The 25,254-nt window shown below is 39.5% G+C and overlaps 1 protein-coding gene across 1 annotated transcript; it reads left to right on the forward strand.

The window, feature by feature from the left end:
• Positions 1-3,568: 3,568 nt before the first annotated feature.
• Positions 3,569-14,955, forward strand: SELE (selectin E). The gene is made up of 14 exons (XM_007989569.3): positions 3,569-3,714; positions 4,025-4,109; positions 4,689-5,072; positions 5,590-5,697; positions 6,906-7,091; positions 7,895-8,080; positions 8,194-8,382; positions 9,322-9,510; positions 9,639-9,827; positions 10,040-10,216; positions 10,760-10,867; positions 11,646-11,667; positions 11,773-11,845; positions 13,084-14,955. Exons 2-13 carry the CDS (start codon positions 4,073-4,075, stop codon positions 11,828-11,830), a joined length of 1,833 nt encoding a protein of 610 aa, XP_007987760.3. The 5' UTR covers positions 3,569-3,714; positions 4,025-4,072; the 3' UTR covers positions 11,831-11,845; positions 13,084-14,955.
• The last annotated feature ends 10,299 nt before the right edge of the window (positions 14,956-25,254 follow it).

Consider the following 25,254-nt stretch of genomic DNA (forward strand, 5'->3'; position numbering starts at 1 on the left):
GTGCTCTTTCCAAAGAGGGTTTTGGGAACGTCCATCCTTAGGGGGGAAAGAGCAAGCAGGAGGGGAAGAAAAAAAACGAAAGATGGGTTGGCAATGAGGCAAGGGTTCATATTGTTACAAGGCTCTGATTAACACTCTATAAGTCTAAACTTTACATGTAAAAAGAAGGGAGTAGAGAGAAATTATGCATTGATCTCATGCTCAGTATAGCTACATTTTATATACGATAAAGTAAGCATGTGAAATTACAGGTATTTGGGAACAAAAGGAAGGCAGTTTTTGCATGACTCATTTCCCAAGCTTAACTTTCCCTTTGGCATAGTGAATTTGAGGTCTCGAGATTCTATCATTTCACAGTATTTTATATATTTATATATATATACTTTTTACATATATATTCTATATATTACATATATTCCACATATAAGTTACTGTTATTCACCTATCTCTTCCACTCCTTATTTCTCTTATCCTTCCAATATTGGGTTCTCTCCCTGAAGCTTTCTCAATGTAAATTTAGAATAATCATTTTGCCCTTTTACCTGAGAGAAAATTTGCTTTTGAATCAGGAACTTCTAGGAAGTGTGACTTAGGGATCAACTTTACCTAGGCATGGCTCCACTTGCCTTACTTGTTTTTTCCTTTGTCCACTTTCTACCTACGCATTGGGGATCCAGGATCTGTTCTCACTGCATCCTCTCCCTACTGCTTGCTGCCCCTGGGGTCCCTTCCAGCCCCCATGTCTCAGAACCCAGGACACAGCCCTCTCAGTGGAGAGTTGTGATGGTCAAGGAGGTCTCAGGAAGAAGAGGGCAAGAAGAGTACAGGAAACTTGGGTAGAACAAGGAATCTTGGAGCATAATAACAAAAGAAATAATGGTTTGGAGTAGCAAGTAAGGGAGTGGGCTCTGGATATCAACTACCTGGTTTCAACCCTTAGCTCTGTGCTTTTGAATGAGATAAAATCCCCAGATTCTCAATTTTCTCATCTGTAAAATGGGGATGATAAGAGTGCCTATTTCATAGGCTGTTGTAAGGATTAAACAATCAATAGGTGAATGTACAAAATGCTCCGAACATGGCGTGGTACATAGTAAGCACTCAATAAATGTTGGAGATTACAATCGGGGGTCCAGGACGTATATATGTAAGTAAAATAGAAACTGCATCACCACTGGGGCTATTCTTAGATATCTTTGAACTAATTTTAAACAGGGGAAGAGATAAACTATAAACTTAATTATGAAAAATTCACAATAATAAAGGTAGTTATCTAGGGATGTTTATGACTAATTTCTATTTGCAAAATATTAGGTACTTTTTGATATCAAAGATAAATTGTTTTTTAAGATTTGCCTACACTATACATTTGACCATGCTTTTTAAAAATAGCAGATTATATATTCATACTTTATTAAAAATAAAATACATACAGATAATGTATTAACCCAGCTTGACATTCTGCCCTAAAATCTAAATAAACATTGTGTGAGTGATCACTCTTCTGAATTTATTGAAGCAACAACCACATTGAGCTAAGTAAAGTGGGATAAAGAATTGGAATAATGTCACTATCTGGATCCTGTAAGAGAGTGGGAGGGTGGAAGGAATAAATTCTATGCTTTTTAATAGGGGTTGAATTAAATTCACTGATTTTTTTTTTCTAGTCACTTGTATTTTTTGGCATTTTTCTTCTCTTTTCTTGTTTGTCTTGGGTCTTGACATCTTTGTGAACACAGAAAGACCAGTGCTAACAAGTAAAGAGAAAAACGAGGCTTTTACCACTACTCGTTCAGGTCTGCTGATGGTACATTTTTAGATAGACCTCCTATTTTAAAAAGCAGTAGATATAGAACATTAGCTTGACTTGAGCTCTGAAAACCTACCGAATATGGAAATTAAAATGATCCCCATTTACTGTTACCATCATTGAGAATGGATAAGATGCAGAGATGGGGAATGTATATACAATCATCCAGAAGAAATGTCAAAATACAGAGCAGGAATATAGGATACCACATACATCTCCTTCTGTTGCATTTGGAAACCAGTTTCTTTTCTTTTCCTTTTTTTTTTTTTTTTTTTTTTTTGAGATGGAGTCTTGCTCTGTCACCCAGGCTGGAGTGCAATGGTGCGATTCAGCTCACTGCAACCTCCGCCTCCTGGGTTCAAGCGATTCTCTTGCTTTAGGCTCCCCAGTAGCTGGGATTACAGGCATGCGCCACTACAACCCAGCTAATTTTTGTATTTTTAGTAGACACAGCATTTCACGATATTGGTCAGGCTGGTCTGGAACTCCTGACCTCAGGTGATCCACCCACCTCAGCCTCCCAAAGTGCTGGGATTACAGGCATGAGCCACCGTGCCTGGCCTAGAGACAAGTTTCTTTAAACTGTATTCTTGTTATGATAAAGGTGGAAAAAAAGAGAAATTGGAAAAAATTAGAAGATTCTGAAAATAATAATGAAGGATATAAAAATTATCCCAAATCCTGCCATCCAGAGATAGTCACCGTTAACATTGTGGAAGAGTTTTTATTCTTTGCACATTAACATTTCAAAAAAATTAAACAAAATTTGGAGCAATTAAATATGGATATATAGTTTTCCTTTTTATTTTTATTTTATTTATTATTATTTTTTAAGACAGAGTTTCACTCTTGTTTCCCAGGCTGGAGTGCAATGGCGTGATCTTGGCTCACTGCAACCTCTGCCTCCCAGGTTCAAGCAATTCTCCTGCCTCAGCCTTCTGAGTAGCTGGGATTACAGGCATGCACCACCATGCCCGGCTAATTTTTTATTTTTAGTAGAGACAGTGTTTCTCCATGTTGGTCAGGCTGGTCTTGAGCTCCTGGCCTCAGGTGATCTGCCTGCCTCGGCCTCCCAAAGTGCTGGGATAAAAAGGCATGAGCCACCACGCCAGCCTCCTTTTTATTTTTTTACACTGAACAAACCATGAAACTTTCCCAGATGTAAATATCTATTTCCCAATTTTCTTATTTTTAAAAAATAAGACATCATTTTAATCATTTGAGTGGTAGATATTATTTTTAGATAATATTTTAATTTAGGCATAACTGCTATGCAAAATCTGAAGATTAATATCTACCTTGTGAGTCATTCCTCTGTGAGACAGTGCATGTTAAATATGTTGAATTGGCAGGTGAAAAAGGAAGAAAAAATGAGTAGTGATTGGTTATCAACAGCCATGAATGAGAAATTGAAGGTAGTAGACTACGGATGACAAACCTATTCTTGGTTTCCTTATGTTTCTGAAATTCTACCACAACTACATGAGAGATACTACTAACACGCAAAGTTTTACAACTTTTTAAAGACATAGACTTTACGTTATTAGAATTAAAAATCATGCATTTGTGTCATATTAATAAAATTGCATATATAATATAAAGGCATGGACAAAGATGAAGTAGCTTCAAGAGACAGAGTTTCTGACATCATTGTAATTTTAAGCATTGTGGATATTCCCGGGAAACTTTTTGGATGCCATTGGGGATTTCCTCTTTACTGGATGTGGACAATATCCTCCTATTATTCACAGGAAGCAATCCCTCCTATAAAAGGGCCTCAGCCGCAGTAGTGTTCAGCTGTTCTTGGCTGACTTCACATCAAAACTACTATACTGACCTGAGACAGAGGCAGCAGTGATACCCATCTGAGAGATCCTGAGTTTGAACAACTACTTCCCAAAACAGTAAGTGCAGAACGCTTTATCAGGGCAGCCTTGGGCCATGAAACGCAGATATGCAAAAAGTCTTTTAGTAAAAACCACATCTGTAGAAGCTCTTATTGAATTGTAGCTAAAACTTGTCTCTTCTCTTTGACCTAAATGATGAAAATCTTAAAATTTGTTAATTTATTTGATTAAACTCTGAAATAAAGATTATGGCACTAGAATCCTTTACCCAAAATCTTAGGATGCTGCCTTAAACATCATGGTAGAATAATGTAACTGGCTACTCAGAATTTCCTTCCCTAATTCATTTTGTGTTTTATCTCCCCAGTAAAGTATTTCAAGCCTAAACCTTTGGGTGAAAAGAACTCTTGAAGTCATGATTGCTTCACAGTTTCTCTCGGCTCTCACTTTGGGTAAGTCAGTGTCATTAGACCAGGATTTCTCATTCTCGCACTATAGATATTTCAGACTGAAATATCCTTGCTTGTCTGGGGCCGTCCTGTGCAGGGTATCTGGCAGCATCCTTGACCTCTATCTGCAATGTGTTCTTCCCTGGGCTTGGGGCCATTTACTTTACCTCTTAGTGTCTCCCTTTCCTTAAGTGTAAAGTGTGGATCATAAATGACCTATTTCCCAGATGCATTGTGAGGATTCAATAGCATGGTTCATGGAAAGTACCTCATACAGTGCTACTTGGTGCCTACTAAGTGCTCGATAAAGCTTAGTTATTCTGATTATTATTCTACTACAAAATGGGTTTACTATAATGTTGTGAGTGAGGGCGGGTAAAGCACCTAGTGGGTGGCCAGTCACAAAAGAGATAAACGATAAGTCACTGTTTCTTCATACGTACCTCTTACTTTTGAAAAGATGAGAAAAGTCTGGGCCATGTCACAAACATTGCCAAAAATAAGACAATAAAAAGCACAGTTATCAGAGTTAAACCACAACAGCACCAAACTCTACCATTTCTTTTCTTTTTCTCCCACTAGTGCTGCTCATTAAAGAGAGTGAAGCCTGGTCTTACAACACCTCCACGGAAGCTATGACTTACGATGAGGCCAGTGCTTATTGCCAGCAAAGGTACACGCATCTGGTTGCAATTCAAAACAAAGAAGAGATTGAGTACCTAAACTCCATATTGAGCTATTCACCAAGTTATTACTGGATTGGAATCAGAAAAGTCAACAATGTGTGGGTCTGGGTAGGAACCCAGAAACCTCTGACGGAAGAAGCCAAGAATTGGGCTCCAGGTGAACCCAACAATAGGCAAAAAGATGAGGACTGCGTGGAGATCTACATCAAGAGAGACAAAGATGTGGGCATGTGGAATGACGAGCGGTGCAGCAAGAAGAAGCTTGCCCTGTGCTACACAGGTAGGGAGTTTGCGGCTGCAGTGGGCGGTAGTTTCAGTGTGTGGGCATCCTGGCAAATTTACGGCATACAAAAATTGCTCTCTATTGTGGTCATTTTATGTTCTAAAAGATTCTGTTTAACTGCTAAAGTTTCTCTCTTTTGCTGTTTTGTGTGAATGTGGGCAAGAAAATGTGGGTATGTGTATATATGTATGTATGTATGTATATACACACACATATATATACACATATACATATTTTAATTGCTTGTTTATTGTGGTAGGGGAACTGTCTCCAGAGTTTGTGAAGAAGTAACTTTTCTATGGTAGGTGCCAGCCACAGCTATACATTAGCATCAAGGTTTAAGATAGGTGGGCCTGAAGCTCAGATTTGGAACTTCGTAAAACACTTCAGTTAAAGTCTATGGCACTCTGTAGCACTGCTGATGTCTCCGTTGCACACTGTTGATTCTAAAATCAAAGGCAGTCAGTATAAGCACAGCAATAGTCCTCCTCATCATGCTTTGTGTTTTCTGCAGCTGCCTGTACCAATACATCCTGCAGTGGCCACGGTGAATGTGTAGAGACCATCAATAATTACACTTGCAAGTGTGACCCTGGCTTCAGTGGACTCGAGTGTGAGCAAAGTAAGTCTGGTTCTCACCTCTTTCTTCACTTGAGATGGTAGCACGATCTGATGTCCTAGCTGGCATTAGAGTCAGGTCTGCATGCCTTCCCTTCCCTGGTGCAGATGGTGTCATATGGTGATCGTGAGTTGAGACTATGAAGTCAGACCCTTCTGGGTTTGAGTCCTAGATTCACCAGTTGTTTATTATGGCACCTTGACAAGATAGTTTAACTCTCTAGGTCACAGTTTTCTCATTGTAAAATGAGGATAATAGTGTGAACTTTATAGGCTCATGGTTACACAGTGCCTGGCTCACAGGATACATTCAATAAACTGTAGTTCTGTGTCCCTGCAAGGAACAGGTGCTCACATCATCTAGGTGGTAACAAGACGTTGCAGTAGAAATGAGGGAGTTACAGAGTCCAGGGTATCTTGGTTCATGCTCTGGCTCTGTAATGACTAGCTGTGTAGCATGGAGCAAGTCGATTGAATGAAATGAAGTCTCAGTTCCTAAATTTGTAAATTAAGGGGGTTAGATTAGCTTCTCTCCAAAATTCCTTAGCACGGCGTTGTGCAGTAGAGCTTTTTGTGATAATGGAAATGTTCCATAGCTGTGCTGTCCAGTGTGTAGCTACGAGCCACATGTGGTTATTGACTACTTGAAATGTGGCTGGTGACACTGAGGAGCTGAATTTTAAATATCATTTGATTTCAACGAATTCAAGTTTAAATTTGAGTAGCCACACATAGGTAGTTGCTACTATATTAGACAGTACAGCATTGGAGTTTTAAAATTTGTGATGTGTTCTAGTGCTTAAATTTGAAATATAGCTTTGTGGATGGTTCTCACACCGGGTGGAAGCTTACCGTAGTATTTTCAGTAGTTGTGAGAAAAGTAACAAGAAATTTGTTGTAAGTTTGCGTGTTTGTTCATATAATTTGAACAGTTCTGAGGTAAACACAATTACACTACTCTCCCCATATCACTCAATATTTCTTTTTTATGGTGGTCATCACTGTTTTTTTGTTGTTGTTGTTATGGATCAATGTTTTCTTGAATAAAAGAAAAGGGGTACAATTACGGTCAATTTTACATATCCATTAGAAATTTTATAAATTTTTAAACTAAAAAAACAAAAAAACAAAAAAAACCGTAGTTCTAGTTTCCAGTGTTCTTCTCTGTTAAAGGTGAGAGATGAGCAGAACTGATTTGGGTTTCTTTTTCAGTTGTGAACTGTACAGCCCTGGAATCCCCTGAGCATGGAAGCCTGGTTTGCAGTCACCCACTGGGAAACTTCAGCTACAGTTCTTCCTGCTCTGTCAGCTGTGATAGGGGCTACCTGCCAAGCAGCATGGAGACCACGCAGTGTATGTCCTCTGGAGAATGGAGTGCTCCTATTCCAGCCTGCAAGGGTAAATCCCTCTCAGAATGCACAGAACGTTCTCTAACTCATCCCTCATTGCTTCTGTTTTTTAATCCAACTTACAACATTTTCAAAACTTCAGGGAAAGTATTTTTTGTTTTTGTTTTTAATACAACTTGTTCTCTCAGCCAACGTATATTGCCAATCCAGTACCTGCCTGGGTTGAGAGAGGTTTTTTTATTCTATGCTTGAAATGGGTATTTCTGAGGCTCTGGTGATTTGTAAGGGAGATCACAAAACAGTAAAGCTCTAGAAATCTCAATGGCTTTCTCATCTTATTTCCCTGTTTAACTTTTCCATGCCATGGGACTAATTTAAGACCATGATAGTCAAGCAGTCTTAGTATCTCTTTTTCTCTCTTAATTTTATCTTTCTGAACCAGAGGCCAAAAGAAAAAAAAACAAAAAACAACAACAAGAAAGACCATCAGTTCTTCATGTTCTGATGGGCTAAAATAAATGAATAGCCTATGTATGTCAGTACTGGTCATAACTCCTAATCTGGAATCTTTTTTTAAAAAATTTTTTACCTCACATAAATGATAACCTAGATTAGAGACCACTCAGCATAGGCAAAGTGAAAATCAGACAAGACAGAATATCCATGAAAAAGAATAAAAGCTTTTATTCTGGCTGTGCATGTCCCTAAGAATTGACATAGGACTTTGGGATCTACAGGATTTTGGGATCTACCCTTTGAAGGCAGCTTCCTCACTCTGTTATGCACCCAGCTCAATAGAAAGTGAAAAGATCATTCTTCTGTAAAATTCATGGTGCTCTTTCAAATCCCCAGTGGTTGAGTGTGATGCTGTGACAAATCCAGCCAATGGTTTTGTGGAATGTTTCCAAAACCCTGGAAGTTTCCCATGGAACACAACCTGTACATTTGACTGTGAAGAGGGATTTGAACTAATGGGAGCCCAGAGCCTTCGGTGTACCTCATCTGGGAATTGGGACAACGAGAAGCCAACGTGTAAAGGTAGAGTTGCTCCACATGGAGACTTACTGTTAACATTCTTTTTCTCAACCCATACTGGAAATGGGCAAGCTAATTCTAGGCCCTGCTAATATCAGTGGGTATATTTTTTACAGCTGTGACATGCAGGGCCATCCGCCAGCCTCAGAATGGCTCTGTGAGGTGCAGCCATTCTCCTGCTGGAGAGTTCACCTTCAAATCATCCTGCAACTTCACCTGTGAAGAAGGCTTCATGTTGCAGGGACCAGCCCAGGTTGAATGCACCACTCAAGGGCAGTGGACACAGCAAATCCCAGTGTGCGAAGGTAAGCTTAAGATCCTTTGATTTATACTTTCTTAAAGAACAACCATCTTCAAACTTGGACAGTGAAAAAAAAAACCAATACCCACTTTAACTATAGAAATCAGATTTGATGAGCAACACTCATATCTTTGAGATTCATTTAAAAGAACTAATGTTTGGCCAGGGAAAGGATCATATGTGTTAAGAATGAATCCTTTGGTGGTTTATTTTTACTGTGATGTGCTAATATAACTTTATAGACATTAGCATGGAATCGACAGAATTCTTAATCTAAAGGAATCTTATTAGAAAATTCAGAAAGCAGAATAATGAGAACATGATTTGAATATAAAACTCTCATCACACCTGTCTTCTGAAATGGCTCATAACTAGCAGGAGGAGACTGTTTCAAGCATGGGGTCAGCTACAGAGATAGTATTGATACATATATAAGCAGTAAACTTTAATTCACTTTTAAGTGAGAGCAAGGATATTGAAAACAAGCAGTTTTTACTATCAGGCACTGGCCTTCTCCTAGCCAAAGCCAGCACAGAATGATTTCCAGTAGCAAGACATTATAACACAAAAACCAAACTGCAAAACAGACAAATTTTATAGGGGTGCTTTCTTCTCTTCCTTTTTGGCACCAACTATAAACATCCATGACCCATATGTTGTCCTCGGACTGTGTGAAATCTCTGCCTTGACCATAATTTATTTTGTATGTTAGAAGAACAGTGCTCAGGAACTAATGTTCTGGTTAATTAGTCTTTTAATTAGTGCCATGATCAGTGAGGGGGCTGAAATTCAAAGAAAACAGCCATCTTCCCACTTGTCCAGGGAATTATAAAGAATCTTCAGTTCTCCAAGTGTTGCTTGAATGAACTGGGTGCACTCAACAAATGCCAAGTACTCTCTAGTTCCACTGCAATATTTTCTGACCATCATTTTGATGTCTCAGCTTTCCAGTGCACAGCCTTGTCCAACCCCGAGCACGGCTACATGAATTGTCTTCCTAGTGCTTCTGGCAGTTTCCGTAATGGGTCCAGCTGTGAGTTCTCCTGTGAGCAGGGATTTGTGTTGAAGGGATCCAAAAGGCTCCAATGTGGCCCCACAGGGGAGTGGGACAACGAGAAGCCCACATGTGAAGGTATAGTCTTTGTTTTTATTTTATTTTAAGATAAAAAACTATTGAAGAGCTTAGGAACTTGGTTACCTTGGGAAATGTATTGCTGGAGATGCAAACAAACTTCTGAAGTGCTCTCTCATGTGTTCCAGCTGTGAGATGTGATGCTGTCCACCAGCCCCCGAGGGGCTTGGTGAGGTGTGCTCATTCTCCTATTGGAGAATTCACCTACAAGTCCTCTTGTGCCTTCAGCTGTGAGGAAGGATTTGAATTACATGGATCAACTCAACTTGAGTGCACATCTCAGGGACAATGGACAGAAGACGTTCCTTCCTGCCAAGGTAGAATTGAGTGCAGACTTTTTTAGGGTACAGGTCAAATACTTCCTAAGTTTCTGAACCTGGATTGCCCCAAGGGGGGTTGATCCTAATTTCCTAAACGCTGAAAACTAAGTAGTGCTTATATGTTACATTTATTATTGACTTTTAAGCAAGTTTTAGAAATTTTCCAGTAGATTTTTCTGAAACTCTACCTGTGTACCTAATATTTGCAGTGGTAAAATGTTCAAGCCTGGCAGTTCTGGAAAAGATCAACATGAGCTGCAGTGGGGAGCCCGTGTTTGGCACTGTGTGCAACTTCGCATGTCCTGAAGGATGGACGCTCAATGGCTCTGCAGCAATGACATGTGGTGCCACAGGACACTGGTCTGGGATGCTGCCTACCTGTGAAGGTGATGCACTGATTGATGGTGGTTGTCTGGGGATTAAAGAGAAAAAGAGGGAGCTATCTTGTTACAGTAATCAACTATCCATTATATCCAAACCAGAAAGGTCGCCTAGGTTGACAAGTTGTGAATATTAAGTTGTATGGGGATAGAGAAAAAACAGAAGTTGCATGTTGATGAAATGGGTAGAATTCTGACAACTGGAGAAAGGAGACAGAGAGAGGAGAGGAGAAAGGGGGAAATGGAAAATAAGAGGGAGTGAGAGCAAAAGAGCAAGCAAGTGCAGTGTTTACTAACCAAGGTGTGGTGTGGTATTGTGAACGAGCTTGGCAAGTTAGAGTTCTGCCTGCCAATGGTAGAAATAGCTTCAAAGGTGGCTTGGAGCAGATTTCAAAGGCCTTTAATGCCACATCTCTGCTTCTTGTATTAAACTAGATAGTTCTTCTGCTCCTAGTAATGAATATACAGAAAAAAGGCCAACGGGACAGGACAGAGAGACTTTAACGTCAGTTCCTCCTCATGACATTTCTTCCTCTCTTGTTTCCTTAGCTCCCACTGAGTCCAACATTCCCTTGGTAGCTGGACTTTCTGCTGCTGGACTCTCCCTCCTGACATTAGCTTCATTTCTCCTCTGGCTTCGGAAATGCTTTCGGAAAGGTGAGGAAGTTTATGAATGTTCTTCAAAAATGTTTTTGAAAATACATTTCTTTCTCATTGATAAGTCATGGTCTTGCTTACTAATTTAAACAATAATTAGAATCTGGATCAACACTAATAAATGCAGTATAATTAAACAGAAGTCTTAAGAAAAGAGTTAGTAGTACAACTCAGTGTGGGAAGAGTTTCAGGAAATAAAAATGTTAGTTGTGCCTAATATTGTACAACTCCAGGGGGTGCTACTCATGCTGAATTATGCGATGCCTCCAGGAATTGTGCAATGAGACTGCCATGATGAGCGCTCTCAGGAAAATGGATAAAATTCTTCCTAAGGAGATTTATTTGGAGTGCAGGCTTAAATTTGGGAGTATCTCATAAAGAATATGCAAGCACATCTGACTACACTCATGGTTTGTTTGGCTTACATGTTTAAGAGTACTTAAAACATTTTTGAGTTAAGTTCTGATATTTACAAAAAGAAAATCTCACGTTTAAATTCAGACTTTGGACTTCTCATGAAAAATTGGGAGCTGAATCAGGCAAGATGACCCCGTAGCTATTAGCTGGCATTAGGAAGCTGCTATGCCCTTTGGATGGCTGTGCACTTTGCATTTTACCCTAGATGCCACCGAGCCATGCTTGTGCTCTGATTATTACAGAGGCCCTGAAGCATCGAGTTTGCAACCCTTGATGAATTAAGTCACATTGTATCTGGATTTAATATATCCTTAAAAGTCATTTAGTCTGAATTAATGGTTGGTTGTCTTTTCTTTTGCAGCAAAGAAATTTGTTCCTGCCAGGTAAGTTGCATTCTTATACAAAGCATGCCATTGAACATTCCACACATTTTTCTCTCTTCATGTAGGAAGACAGTGCTTTACCTAGTGTTCTCATGTATTCCACAGCAGCTGCCAAAGTCTTGAATCAGATGGAAGCTACCAAAAGCCTTCTTACATCCTTTAAGTTCAAAAGAATCAGGTAAGACTTGTAACTCACAAATGGTTATGAGAGAGGTATCTTCTCTACGTGCTCTGTTTCTCTTTGAACCCTCCAAACTTGCCAATATCTTAGGGAGGGAGCAGGGGAAAAATCATCACCTGGGTATTGTTCTGGAAAGTTGTTTCATTTTTTTATAGAAGGAGAGGAAAGAAACTGAGATCTAGCTTTATTGTGTAATTTCATTTATGATAGGTAATAGTAATGAAGATAGCTGACCCTTACATCGCACTTACTATATTCCAGGAACTTTTCTAAGCTAGGAACTCTGAGATATGGGCTGTTCCTATATTTCTTACCTTTTCTTTTTCCTTTTTTTTTTTTTTTTTTTTTTTTTAATTTTGAGATGGAGTCTCATTCTGTTGCCCAGACTGGAGTGCAGTTGCATGATCTTGGCTCACTGCAACCTCCGCCTCCTGGGTTCAAGTGATTCTCCTGTCTCAGCCTCCCGAGTAGCTGGGATTACAGGTGCCTGCCACCACACCCAGCTAATTTTTGTAGTTTTAGTAGAGACGGGGTTTCATCATGTTGGCCAGGCTGGTCTTGAACTCCTGGTCCACCTGCCTTGGCCTCCCAAAGTGCTGGGATTATAGGCGTGAGCCACCGGGCCTGGCCTGTTGCTATATTTCTTATCACACAGATGAAGAAAATAAGACAGAGAGAAGTTAAGTAAATTGCCTGAAATCTCAAAGCGAGTAAGTGGTGTAGCCAGGATCCAAACCCAGGCAGTCTGGTTCTAAAATTTGTGTTCTTAACTACTCTGACCTGCTTTGAGAGAATTTGGAAGGGTCAAGTCCCTCTGAATACTTTTTAAAAAATTAAAATAACTTTTTTTGTGTGTGTGGTTTTAAGTTTACAGAAAAACTGAGCAGAAAGCACAAAGAGTTCCAACATATCTCCTCACCACCCCCTCCAATTACGCCTGTTATTAACATCTTATATTAGTGTTACAACTGGATGGGCCAACATTGATACATTATTATTCATTAGTGTCCACAGGCTACAGTAGAATTCACTCTATGTTGTATATTCTGTAGGTTTTGACAGATGTATAATATGTATCCATCGTCACTGTCCTAACTGAATAGAATTCGATGTTCCTACGTGGTCTATCCCAGTGAGAGTGTATACAGTAGTCTGTGTTAGAAGGTACATTTTGTTGTCATGATCAGTATACAGAATATTAAGTGTTCTGATGACATGCATGTTTATATTTGCAGAAACACAGGTGCGTCTGGGGAACTAGAGGGATACATTGAAGTTAACAGAGACAGATAACTCTCCTCGGGTCTCTGGCCCTTCTTGCCTACTATGCCAGATGTCTTTATGGCTGAAATCGCAACACCCACCACCACTTCAATAGATCAAAGTCCAGTGGGCAAGGTCAGCCTTCAACTGAAAAGACTCAGTGTTCTCTTTCCTATTCTCAGGATTAAGAGAGTGTTGGCTAATGAAGGGAAAGGATATTTTCTTCGAAGAAAAGGTGAAGAGACCAAGACTCTGAAATCTCAGAATTCCTTTTCTAACTCTCCGTTGCTCGCTATAAAATCTTGGCACAGAAACACAGTATTTTGTGACTTACTTTCTTTTGCCCTTCACAGTGTTTCGACAGCTGATTACACAGTTGCTGTCACAAGAATGAATAATAATTATCAAGAGTTTAGAGGAAAAAATGGCTTAAAATATTATAACTTAAAAAAATAACAGATGTTGAATGCCCACAGGCAAATGCATGGAGGGTTGTTAATGGTGCAAATCCTACTGAACACTCTGTGTGAGGGTTGCTATGTATAGTTTAATCACTTTCATCCCTATGGGATTCAGTGTTTCTTAAAGAGTTCTTAAAGATTGTGATCTTTTTACTTGCATTGAATATATTATAATCTTCCATAATTCTTCATTCAATACAAGTGTTGTAGGGACTTAAAAAACTTGTAAATGTTGTAAACTATGATCTGGTAAAAGTTACTTATTCCAGATTACCCCCTCATTGTTTATTAATAAATTATGTTACATCTGTTATAAATTTATTTCAAAAAGGGAAACTATTGTCCCCTAGCAAGGCATGATGTTAACCAGAATAAAGTGCTGAATGTTTTTACTACAGTTGTTTTTTGAAAACATGGTAGAATTGGAGAGTAAAAACTGAATGGAAGGTTTGTATATTGTCAGGTATTTTTTCAGAAATAAGGGATTTCCATGATGAAAAACTTCCACGGGGCCAAATGTTTGGAACTAATAAAAGCATAAGTGCAAACACACGAAGGTATAATTTTATGAATGTCTTTGTTGGAAAAGAATGCAGAAAGATGGATGTGCTTTGCATTCCTACAAAGATGTTTGTCAGATGTGATATGTAAACATAATTCTTGTACATTATGGACGATTTTAAATTCACGATAGAAACTCACCATGTAAAAGAGTCATCTGGTAGATTTTTAACGAATGAAGATGTCTAATAGTTATTCCCTATTTGTTTTCTTCTGTATGTTAGGTTGCTCTGGAAGAGAGGAATGCCTGTGTGAGCAAGCATTTATGTTTATTTATAAGCAGATTTAACAATTCCAAAGGAATTTCTAGTTTTCAGTTGATCACTGGCAATGAGAAATTCTCAGTCAGTAATTGCCAAAGCTGCTCTAGCCTTGCGGAGTGTGAGAATTAAAACTCTCCTACACTTCCATTAGCTTAGCATGTGTTGAAAAAAAAAGTTTCAGAGAAGTTCTGGCTGAACACTGGCAATGACAAAGCCAACAGTCAAAACAGAGATGTGATAAGGATCAGAACAGCAGAGGTTCTTTTAAAGGGGCAGAAAAGCTCTGGGAAATAAGAGAGAACAACTACTGTGATCAGGCTATGCATGGAATAAATTGTTATTTTCTTTGAAATTGTTTAAGTGTTGTAAATATTTATGTAAACTCCATTAGAAATTAGCTGTGTGAAATACCAATGTGGTTTGTGTTTGAGTTTTATTGAGAATTTTAAATTATAACTTAAAATATTTTATAATTTTTAAAGTATATATTTATTTAAGCTTATGTCAGACCTATTTGACATGACACTATAAAGGTTGACAATAAACATGCTTATGTTTATCTCTGTGTTAAGGCTCTTTCTTAAAAATTTTATTTAGATAAGACTCACATTCCGTAAAATCCACCCTTTAAAAATGTATGTGATTGTACAGCTATCACCAATGTTTAACTCCAGAAGATTTCTATCACCCTGATAAAGCATTATTTCTCAGTGTGTCTGTGAGAGTATTTCTGAAGAGATTAATATTTAATTGGTAGGCTAAGAGGATTGCCTTCACCAATGTGGGTGGTCATGATCCAACCCACTGAGGGCCTGTGTAGAGCAAACAGAGTGAATTCACTCTCTTTCTAAGCTGGGACACCCATCTTCTCCTGCCCTCCAACACTGGCACTCTTGGTTCTAGGGCCTTTGGACTTTGAAGTATTCCACTGGCTTTCCTGGTTCTCAGCTTGTAGACAGCAGGCCAAGGGACTTCTCAGCTTCCATAATTGTGTGAGACAATTTCTATAAAAAAATACCATACCCCCCACACACCAACACACACATACACACACACACACCCACACCCTATTGGTTCTATTTCTCTGGAGAACTCCAACTAACACATGTCCCTTCATGAGAATTGGCTACTTAGACTAGGTCTCCTCTTTAATGCCCTCATAACCCATATTTCTCTTCCTTCCTTTAACTGTAATAAATAACTATACATTATTACTTGCATATTGTTTGTTTAATGTCTGTCTTCCCCACTAAATTCTAAGTTTCTCAGGGGTAGAGAAAAATTACCTTGTTCATTGCTGTATTCTCAGAGCCTAGCACATTCCTGGTGCAGAGTGGACATCCAACAAATATTTATAGAATGAATAAATCAATGCATGGGTGAATGAATGCATATTTCGGCTCATAATAAGAAGTAGAATCACTTTTCACAAATGGAATGAGTAGTCTCAGAGGGCTACAGTTTAAAACCCAGTTGTGTATCAACTGCCCCCCCTACTGCCAGTTTGCAATTTAATATCTCTATCTCTCAAATGTCCAGCAATTATTTCAATCCCCACATACAGAAATGGGGCTTATAGGAATCATTGTGAGGACTAAAGATCAATAGAAATAAGAGGGAAAAAATTTTTTAAAAAGGAGGTGGAAAAATAGCACAAGAGGAAGTAATAAGAGAGAAAAAGGAAAGATACTAAAAGAAAAAATATTGAGGTACATAGAGTAACCAGTACAGATGCTACAGAAGGGAAAGATCTAGTTTTGTATCCACTCATCTAAAACATCCACACAAGCGCTGGGCGCAGTGACTCTCACCTGTAATCCCAGCACTTTGGGATGCAGAAGTGGGTGGATCACAGGGTCAAGAGATCAAGACCATCCTGGCCAACATGGCGAAACCCCGTCTCTACTAAAAATACAAAAATTAGCTGGGCATAGTGGCGCGTGCCTGTAGTCCCAGCTACTCAGGAGGCTGAGGCAGGAGAATGGCTTGAGCCCGGGAGGCGGAGTTTGCAGTGAGCAGAGATCAGGCCACTGCACTCCAGCCTGGAGACAGAGCGAGACTCTGTCTCAGGAAAAAAAAAAAAAGCCACACAAGCGTACATACTCAGGTGCACACACATACACACAGAGATATATTCCTAAATCCTAACCCACAGGTAATTTACCCTGAAGATAATGAAAATTAAGCTTCAGGGTCCATTACTTAGATGAACCTTTAAATTACAAGGGCCTGGGTCCTAAGAATGTGTTTATGTGGTAATACATCTTCGTAAAATCTATAAAAGCAAGATGCTTTTATATTCCTTTTCTCAAAGAGAGACCTCAAATTATATAAACTTTGGACCCTGAAAAACTTCTGAATCTGTTCCTGAACCAACCTAAAATATTCTGATTCAGTAGGATTGGAAGCAAATGTTGTGTGCATGTTTTTTTGTTTTTTTAATGTTACCAAGTGATTTGGATGCACAACCAGGTTTGGAAATTACCGACAAAGGACTATAGGCTGATTAGTTTAATGAGTGCCTGATGTCTATGCGGTATTTCTGGAGCTTTGCCTCTACTGATTGGGTCATATACCATATAACACTATGTAGTTTGGGAAAAGTGGACAATGGGTAACATTCACTTGCACATTGCAGTGATGATCACATTCCCCTCTGTGTTGAGTAATTAGTTATCTCTCTGTATGTACTGGCTGTAGCAATGTAGTTCTTTTCAACAAGAAATCAAGAGAATTCAGACACAACATTCACAGGTGTAAATATCAAGAAAATAGAGTAAATTGGTTTAACAAACATCCAATTTTGGAAGCAAGATGTATCTGCCAGCAGTGTAACTGTCCAATGGGTTCATTTTGTTTGCTGCCCAGATAAAGCTGATTTATCAAGATGAGAATTGCAATAGAGAAAAAATTTAATTCATGCAGAGCCGGCCAAATGGGAGACCAGGGTTTTGTTATTACTGAAATCAGCCTCTCCCAAAAGTCTAAGGCTAGGATTTTTCAAGGATAGTTTGTCAGGCAGAGGAATGGGTGCTGTGCAATCATAGTGGTGTGGAAAATGGTCCTTGTGTATGCTAAGTCTGTTTCTGGGTGGAGCCACAGGACTTGTTGGTGGGTCCAGGTAGAGCCACCAGTTGAAATGTAAGAATCTGAAAAGACATCTCAAAAGCCCAATCAGGTTCTGTGATAGTGCTGTTATCTGCAGGAGTAATTGGGGATGTTGTGAATCTTGTGACCCCTGGAATAACAGTTGGTAATTGTTTACCTCTACACCTTAGCAGAATTCAGGCTCCTCTCATCCTCCTAACCTTTCATGGGTGCTCTTTTATTAGTTTTACAAAGGCAGTTTAATTTAGGAGAAGGGCTATTACCATTTAAACTATAAACTAAATTTCTGCCAAAGATAGTTTGGCCCAAGCCCAGGAATTATTAAGGGCAGTCTGGAAGCTAAAGGCAAGATGGGGGTTGGTTATATCAGATGTCTTTCACTGTCATAATTTTTTCACTATTATAATTTTTGTGAAGGCAGTTTTAATAGTGCAGCATAGACTTGAAACAAATGAGGAGAAACCAGAAGGGGAGTGGGGGCTCACGCCTGTAATCCCAGCACTTTGGGAGGTCGAGGCAGGTGAATTACCTGAGGTTGGGAGTTTGAAACCAGCCTGGCCAATATGGCAAAACCCCATCTCTACTAAAAATACAAAAAACGTAGCTGGGTATGGTGGCACATGCCTGTAGTCCCAGTTACTTGGGAGGCTGAGGCACGAGAACACTTGAACCAGGGAGACAGAGGCTGCAGTGAGCCAAGATCACGCCACTGCACTCCAGCCTGGGCAACAGAGTGAGACCCTGTCTAAAAACAAACAAACAAACAAACAAAAACAAAAACAAAAACAGCAACAACAAATAAGGAGAAACCTGATGGTTAGAAATAAGGAAATGTTTAATGGCCTGGAGGTTCAATGAGGTAGGAGTAAAAAGCGTTGCAATGAGATACTTGAGCAATACACTTGGGAGAATAGGAGACAGTAGTTAAAGAGTGAAGTGTTGGGCCAGGCGCAGTGGCTCATGCCTGTAACCCCATCACTTTGGGAGGCCGAGGCGGGTGGATCACCTGAGGTCGGGAGTTCAAGACCAGCCTGACCAACATGGAGAAACCCCGTCTCTACTAAAAAAAATACAAAATTAGCCAGGCATGGTGGCGCATGCATGTAATTCCAACTACTCGAGAGGCTGAGGCAGGAGAATCGCTTGAACCCGGGAGGCAGAGGTTGCAGTGAGCCGAGATTGCACCATTGCACTCCAGCCTGGGCAAAAAGAGTGAAACTCCATCTCAAAAAAAAAATGAGTGAAGTGTTTGAGTGTGTGACTTTAGAGATGGTACAGTCTTAGGTGATGTTGAGATTGAGGCTGTGCCTAGAGAAGGAGGTAGCTCAAGTCTAGTGGAGGAAAATGTCATTGGAGAGCTGAGGATGTGGGCTGTGGTATGGATTGTGCCATGGATGGTGAAGTCCCATAAGACTGTGAGAAGTGCTTACAGGGGAAGGAAGATCAGGAGCCAGGTGCCAAAGCCATCCTTGCATGAGCAGTTGGGAGGTCACTACAATGAGGACAGTGAGATGGTTTATCTCAGTGTCACAAGCTTCAAAGAAGCAGAGTTATTTTATTTCTTCTTTGTATTTTTTTTTTTTTACAAGAGGGCAGATGAATAAAGATATACAGGAGGCCCTCATTATAAAGGAGAAGATTGCCCCTGCCTTCCAACCCTAAAGTGTTCGCTGTGTGGAGAATAAATATTGTCATCTTGAGAGATCTGCAGGGGAAGTGATGTCCTTGGGAGGCAGTCGGTCTGATGACAAAGCAACGAGGTAGGAGAAAAGTTTGAAAAGGAAACTGGAAGATTGAGGGAAGTTTAGTGATGGCGAAGACAGGAATCCCAGGGATGGCTAGGAAGCATTTGGGATGAAAATCAAGGTTGGGTCAGGAGACAGCAGTTTAGGTGAACGGTCTAGGAGATAGATGACAGACAGTAAGAGTGGCTTACATGCCAAATGTAAGAAAACGTGAGCAGTGGTGTTTTGTCCTGATAGGATTGTGGAGGTAGGTGGGCAGTTAGTTAATTCTCTACTGCACATTCCTTCTACCCATAATAAACTGATAGCAACTGCAGTGAGTGCAGCCTTGGTTGGCAGCAAAGAGTGAATAAACCTTGCAATCATCTGTAATGGAGGTGTAGGCTAGGGAACGGTTGGGTAGTTGTCCTTTAACCATCCCTTGGACCCAGTGATGCTGCTTTCAATAGCATTCACTGGTACTTCCCTCATGTCTCTTGACAGGCAAATGGTTCTTCAGCATTGGGTCCTCTCTCCAGGGTTTTGTGATGGTTTTACAATGTTCACCAACTCAATCTAGTTCTACGTTTTGAGGGCCACAAAAAGTCTAATAACCACTCTTCGTTACCACCCATGAAATGGCTGTTAATACATCTCCATGACCTTTCCTATTCCAAATCTTCTTTTGGCTGAATGTACATTAAAATTTTTTTTTTTATTGAGGTGAAGTTCACATAACATAAAACAGCCGTCTTAAAGTGTACAATCCAGTGACATTTATCACATTGTATAACCATCTCTGATATGGTTTGGATCCATGTTCTCACTCAAATCTCATGTCAAATTGTAATCCCCATGTTGGAGGTGGGGCCTGGTAGGAGGTGATTGGATCATGAGGGTGGGGTTTCTCATGAATGATTTAGTAGTACCATCCTCTTGGTACTGTCCTCATGATAGTAAATGAGTTCTCATGAGATCTGACTGTTTAAAAGTGACTGTCACCTCCCCACATCCCTCTCTTGGTCCTGCTTTTGCCATGTAATATGCCTGCTCCCCTTTCACCTTCTGCCATGATTGTAAGCTTCCTGAGGCCTCACCAGAAACTGAGCAGATATCGGCACCATGCTTCCTGTAAAGCTTGCAGAAGTGTAAGCCAATTAAACATCTTTTCTTTATAAATTACCAAGTCTCAGGTAATTCTTTATAACAATGCAAGAATGGCCTAACAAAATCTCTATCTAGTTCCAAAATATTTTTATCAGAATAAAACTTTGTACCCAATAAGCAGTTAGTCCCCATTTCCTCCTCAGCCCCTGGGAACCTCTAATCTCTTTTCTGTCTCTATGGATTTACCTCTTCTATATATTTCATATAAATGGAATCAGACAACATGCAACCTTTTGTATCTGGCTTCTTTTGGAACAGGAATTAAAAGAAATTAAATAATGTGTAAGCAGAAACTCAGTTGTATGTAAAAAACCCAATTCCCTGTGAGAAAGAGAAAGAGCTGGAGTCCTTTAAAAATAAACTGACTGTTTTTCTGGGGCTAGTGAGCCTTATCTCTCCTCCTTTCCCAGGCATTATGAAGACACTGATTCCCTAGCTGTGCAGCTGCAAGGTCACTAGACAGATAAACTCAAGTCGCAAAACATGTTTCTCCTTGAAAAGTAAGAAATGATGTAATGCATGTCTCAATTAATTGAATAACTGTCTTTGTTTCTCACTTCTGTAGTATGCTTCCTCCTGCACAGATCCCCCTCTCCCCCACCCCACAAAATGCTAACAAGGTAACTTAACTCTTTGTTCAGGGCTCAGTCCTTTGGATGTTAATCTGACTTGGCCAGTGCACCTAAAAAATAAATATCCTCCTGAACCCCATTTGTCTCTCTGATTCCTTAAAAAATCCCACAATATTTCCACTAGCAAAATTTGTTGACACATTGGATATGAGTTGTGAAAAAAAGAGAGGTGTCTCAGTTAACTCGAAAAGTTTTGGTCTGAGTAACTGGAAGGATGGAGTTATAATCTACTGAGATGGAAAGGCTGTGGAGAGAGCCCTACAGATTGGAGGAAAAATTCAGAAGTTCAGTTTGGGAGATGTAAAATATAAGAGGGTTATTGAACAACTAAATTTGGGGATGGAGATGTTGAGTAGGCATTTGGCTGCAGGAGAATGGTTCTGGCTGTACAGAATTTAGAAATCATTAGCATTTAAATGGTATTCAAAGTCAAGGGAGTGAATTGGATCACCAGGTTAGTGAGGTTAGACACAGAAGAGCAAAGCGGTGATCTCTGGAGTACTCCAAGGGTTTGGAGGTTGGGGAGATGAGGGAGAATCAACATGATACAGAAGAAACACCCAGTGAAGTAGAAGAAAAACCAGGGGCTCCCTGGTGAAGTAAGATGAGGATGGAGAATAGACTGTTGGTGTTAGTGAAGTGTAGGACCTTGGTGAGAGCAGTCTCAGGGAATTGGTGTGGCTGAAAGCCTGATTGGACAAGCTTCAAGAGAGAATTACAGCCTGAGCATCACAGTGAGATCCTGTCTCTACAAAAAAATAAAAATAAAAAAATTAGTCGAGGGTTGGGGCATGCACCTATAGTCCTAGTTACATGGAAGGCTGAGGGAGAAGAGGCACTAGACCCCAGAATTACTTGAGTGCAATAAGCTATGATCCCACCACTGCACTTTAGTCTGAGTGACAAAGCAGCATTCCCATCTCTTAGAGAAAGAGAGAGAGAGATTGAGAGAATTAGAGGAGAGGACTTAGAAAAAAGCAAATCTAGATATTTCTTTCAGGGTATAGTAGGAGCATTGGGCACTTTCACAACTCTCCCTGGCTCCACATTTGTCCCCATTTTACCATGTCTTCCAAGTTCCTGCCATAAGTTCAGCTTAATGATCAAGAGCAGGGGATTTGGAACTGACTGGCCTCTGTTCAAATTCCCAACCATGTCTCTTACTAGTGATGTGACTAAGGCAACTTTCTTTTTATTTTTTATTTTTTTTTAATTATACTTTAACTTCTGGGATACATGTGCAGAACGTGCAGGTTTGTTACATAGGTATGCATGTGCCACAGTGGTTTGCTGCACTCACCAACCTGTCATCTACATTAGGTATCTCTCCTAATGTTGTTCCTAGCCTTGCCCCCCATCCCCTGACATGCCCCAGTGTGTGATGTTCCCCTCCCTGTGTCCATGTGTTCTCATTGTTCAACTCCCACTTATGAGTGAGAATGGGCAATGTTTGGTTTTCTGTTCCAGTGTTAGTTTGCTGAGAATGACGGTTTCCAACTTCATCCATGTCACTGCAAAGGACATGAACTCATCCTTTTTTATGGCTGCATAGTATTCCATGATGTATATGTGCCACATTGTCTTTATCCAGTTTATCATTGATGGGCATTTGGGTTGGTTCCAAGTCTTTGCTGTTGTGAATAGTGCCTCAATAAACATATGTGTGCATGTGTCTTTATAGTAGAATGATTTATAATCCTTTGAGTCTACACCCAGTAATAGGATTGCTGGGTCAAATGGTATTTCCGGTTATAGATCCTTGAGAAATCACCACACTGTCTTCCACAATGATTGAACTAATTTACACTCCCACCAACACTGTAAAAACTGTTCCTATTTCTCCACATCCTCTCCAACATCTGTTGTTTCCTGACTTTTTAATAATCGCCATTCTAACTGGCATGAGATGGCATCTCATTGTGGTTTTGATTTGCATTACTCTAATGACCAGTGATGATGAGCATTTTTTCATATGTTTGTTGACCACATAAATGTCTTCTTTAGAGAAGTATCTGTTCATATCCTTTGCTCACTTTTCAATGGGGTTGTTTTTTCTTGTAAATTTGTTTAAGTTCCTTGTAGATTTTGGATATTAGCCCTTTGTCAGATGGATAGATTGCAAAAATTTTCTCCCATTCTGTAGGTTGCCTGTTCACTCTGATGATAGCTTTTTTTTTTCTCTCTCTCTTCTGTGTAGAGCTCTTTAGTTTAATTAGATCCCTTTTGTCAATTTTGACTTTTGTTGCCGTTGCTTTTGGTGTTTTAGTTATGAAGTCTTTGCCCATATCTATGTCCTGAATGGTATTGCCTAGGTTTTCTTCTAGGGTTTTTATGGTTTTAGGTCTTTTGTTTAAGTCTTTAATCCATCTTGAGTTAATTTTTGTATAAGGTGTAAGGAAGGGATCCAGTTTCAGTTTTCTGAATATGGCTAGCCAGTTTTCACAACATCATTTATTAAATACGGAATCCTTTCCCCATTGCTTGTTTTTGTCAGGCTTGTCAAAGATCAGATGGTTGTAGATGTGTGGTGTTATTTCTGATGCCTCTGTTCTGTTCCATTGGTGTATATATCTGTTTTGGTACCAGTACCATGCTGTTTTGGTTATTTGTCTTGTAGTATAGTTTAAAGACAGGTAGCATTATGCCTCCATCTTTGTTCTTTTTGCTTAGGATTCCCTTGGCTATACAACCTCTTTTTTGGTTCCATGTGAAATTTAAAGTAGTTTTTTCTATTTCTGTGAAGAAAGTCAATGGTAGCTTGATGGGGACAGCATTGAATCTATAAATTACTTTGGGCGGTATGGCCATTTTCACAATATTAAGACTTCCTATCCATGAGCATAGAATGTTTTTCCATTTGTTTGTGTCCTCTCTTATTTCCTTGAGCAGTGGTTTGTAGTTCTCCTTGAAGAGGTCCTTCACATTCCTGGTAAGTTGTATTCCTAGGTATTTTATTCTTTTTGTAGCAATTGTGAATGGGAGTTCACTCATGATTTGGCTCTCTGTTTGTCTATTACTGCTGTATAGGAATGCTTGTGATTTTTGCACATTGATTTTGTAACCTGAGACGTTCCTGAAGTTGCTTATAAGCTTAAGGAGATTTTGGGCTGAGATGATGGGATTTTCTAAATATACAATCATGTCATCTGCAAACAGACACAATTTGACTTCCTCTCTTCTATTTAAATACCCTTTATTTCTTTCTCTTGCCTGATTGCCCTGGCCAGAACTTCTAATACTATGTTGAACAGGAGTGGTGAGAGAGGGCATTCTTGTCTTGTGCCAGTTTTCAAAGGGAATGCTTTCAGTTTTTACCATGGGTTTATCATAAATAGCTCTTATTATTTTGAGATACATCCCATCAATACCTAGTTTATTGAGAGTTTTTAGCATGAATGGATGTTGAATTTTATCAAAGGCCTTTTCTGCATCTATTGAGATAATCGATAATCATGTGGTTTTTGTCATTGGTTCTGTTTATGTGATGGATTCCGTTTATCCATTTGTGTATGTTGAACCAGCTTTGCATCCCAGGGTTGAAGCCGACTTGATTGTGGTCAATAAGCTTTTTGATGTGCTGCTGGATTTGGTTTGCCAGTATTTTATTGAGGATTTTCACATTGATGTTCATCAGGGATATTGGCCTGAAATTTTCTTTTTCTGTTGTGTCTCTGCCAGGTTTTTGTATCAGGATGATGCTGGCCTCATAAAATGAGTTAGGGAGGAGTCCCTCTTTTTCTATTGATTGGAATAGTTTCAGAAGGAATGGTACCAGCTCCTCTTTGTACTTCTGGTAGAATTTGGCTGTGAACCCGTCTGGTCCTGGACATTTTTAGTTGATAGGCTATTAATTACTGCCTTAATTTCAGAACTTGTTATTGGTCTATTCAGGGATTCAACTTCTTCCTGGTTTAGCCTTAGGAGGGTGTATGTGTCCAGGAATTTATCCATTTCTTCTAGATTTTCTAGTTTATTTGCATAAAGGTGTTTATAGTAATCTCTGATGGTAATTTGTATTTCTGTGGGTTCAGTGGTGATATCACCTTTATCATTTTTATTGTGTCTATTTGATTATTCTCTCTTTTCTTATTAGTCTAGCTAGTGGTCCACCTATTTTGTTGATTTTTTCAAAATCCAGCTCTTGGATTCATTGATTTTTTGAAGGGTTTTAAGTGTCTCTACCTCCTACAGTTCTGTTCTGATCTTAGTTATTTCTTATCTTCTGTT

This window comes from Chlorocebus sabaeus, chromosome 25, assembly GCF_047675955.1.
Source record: "Chlorocebus sabaeus isolate Y175 chromosome 25, mChlSab1.0.hap1, whole genome shotgun sequence".
Lineage (NCBI taxonomy): Eukaryota > Metazoa > Chordata > Mammalia > Primates > Cercopithecidae > Chlorocebus > Chlorocebus sabaeus.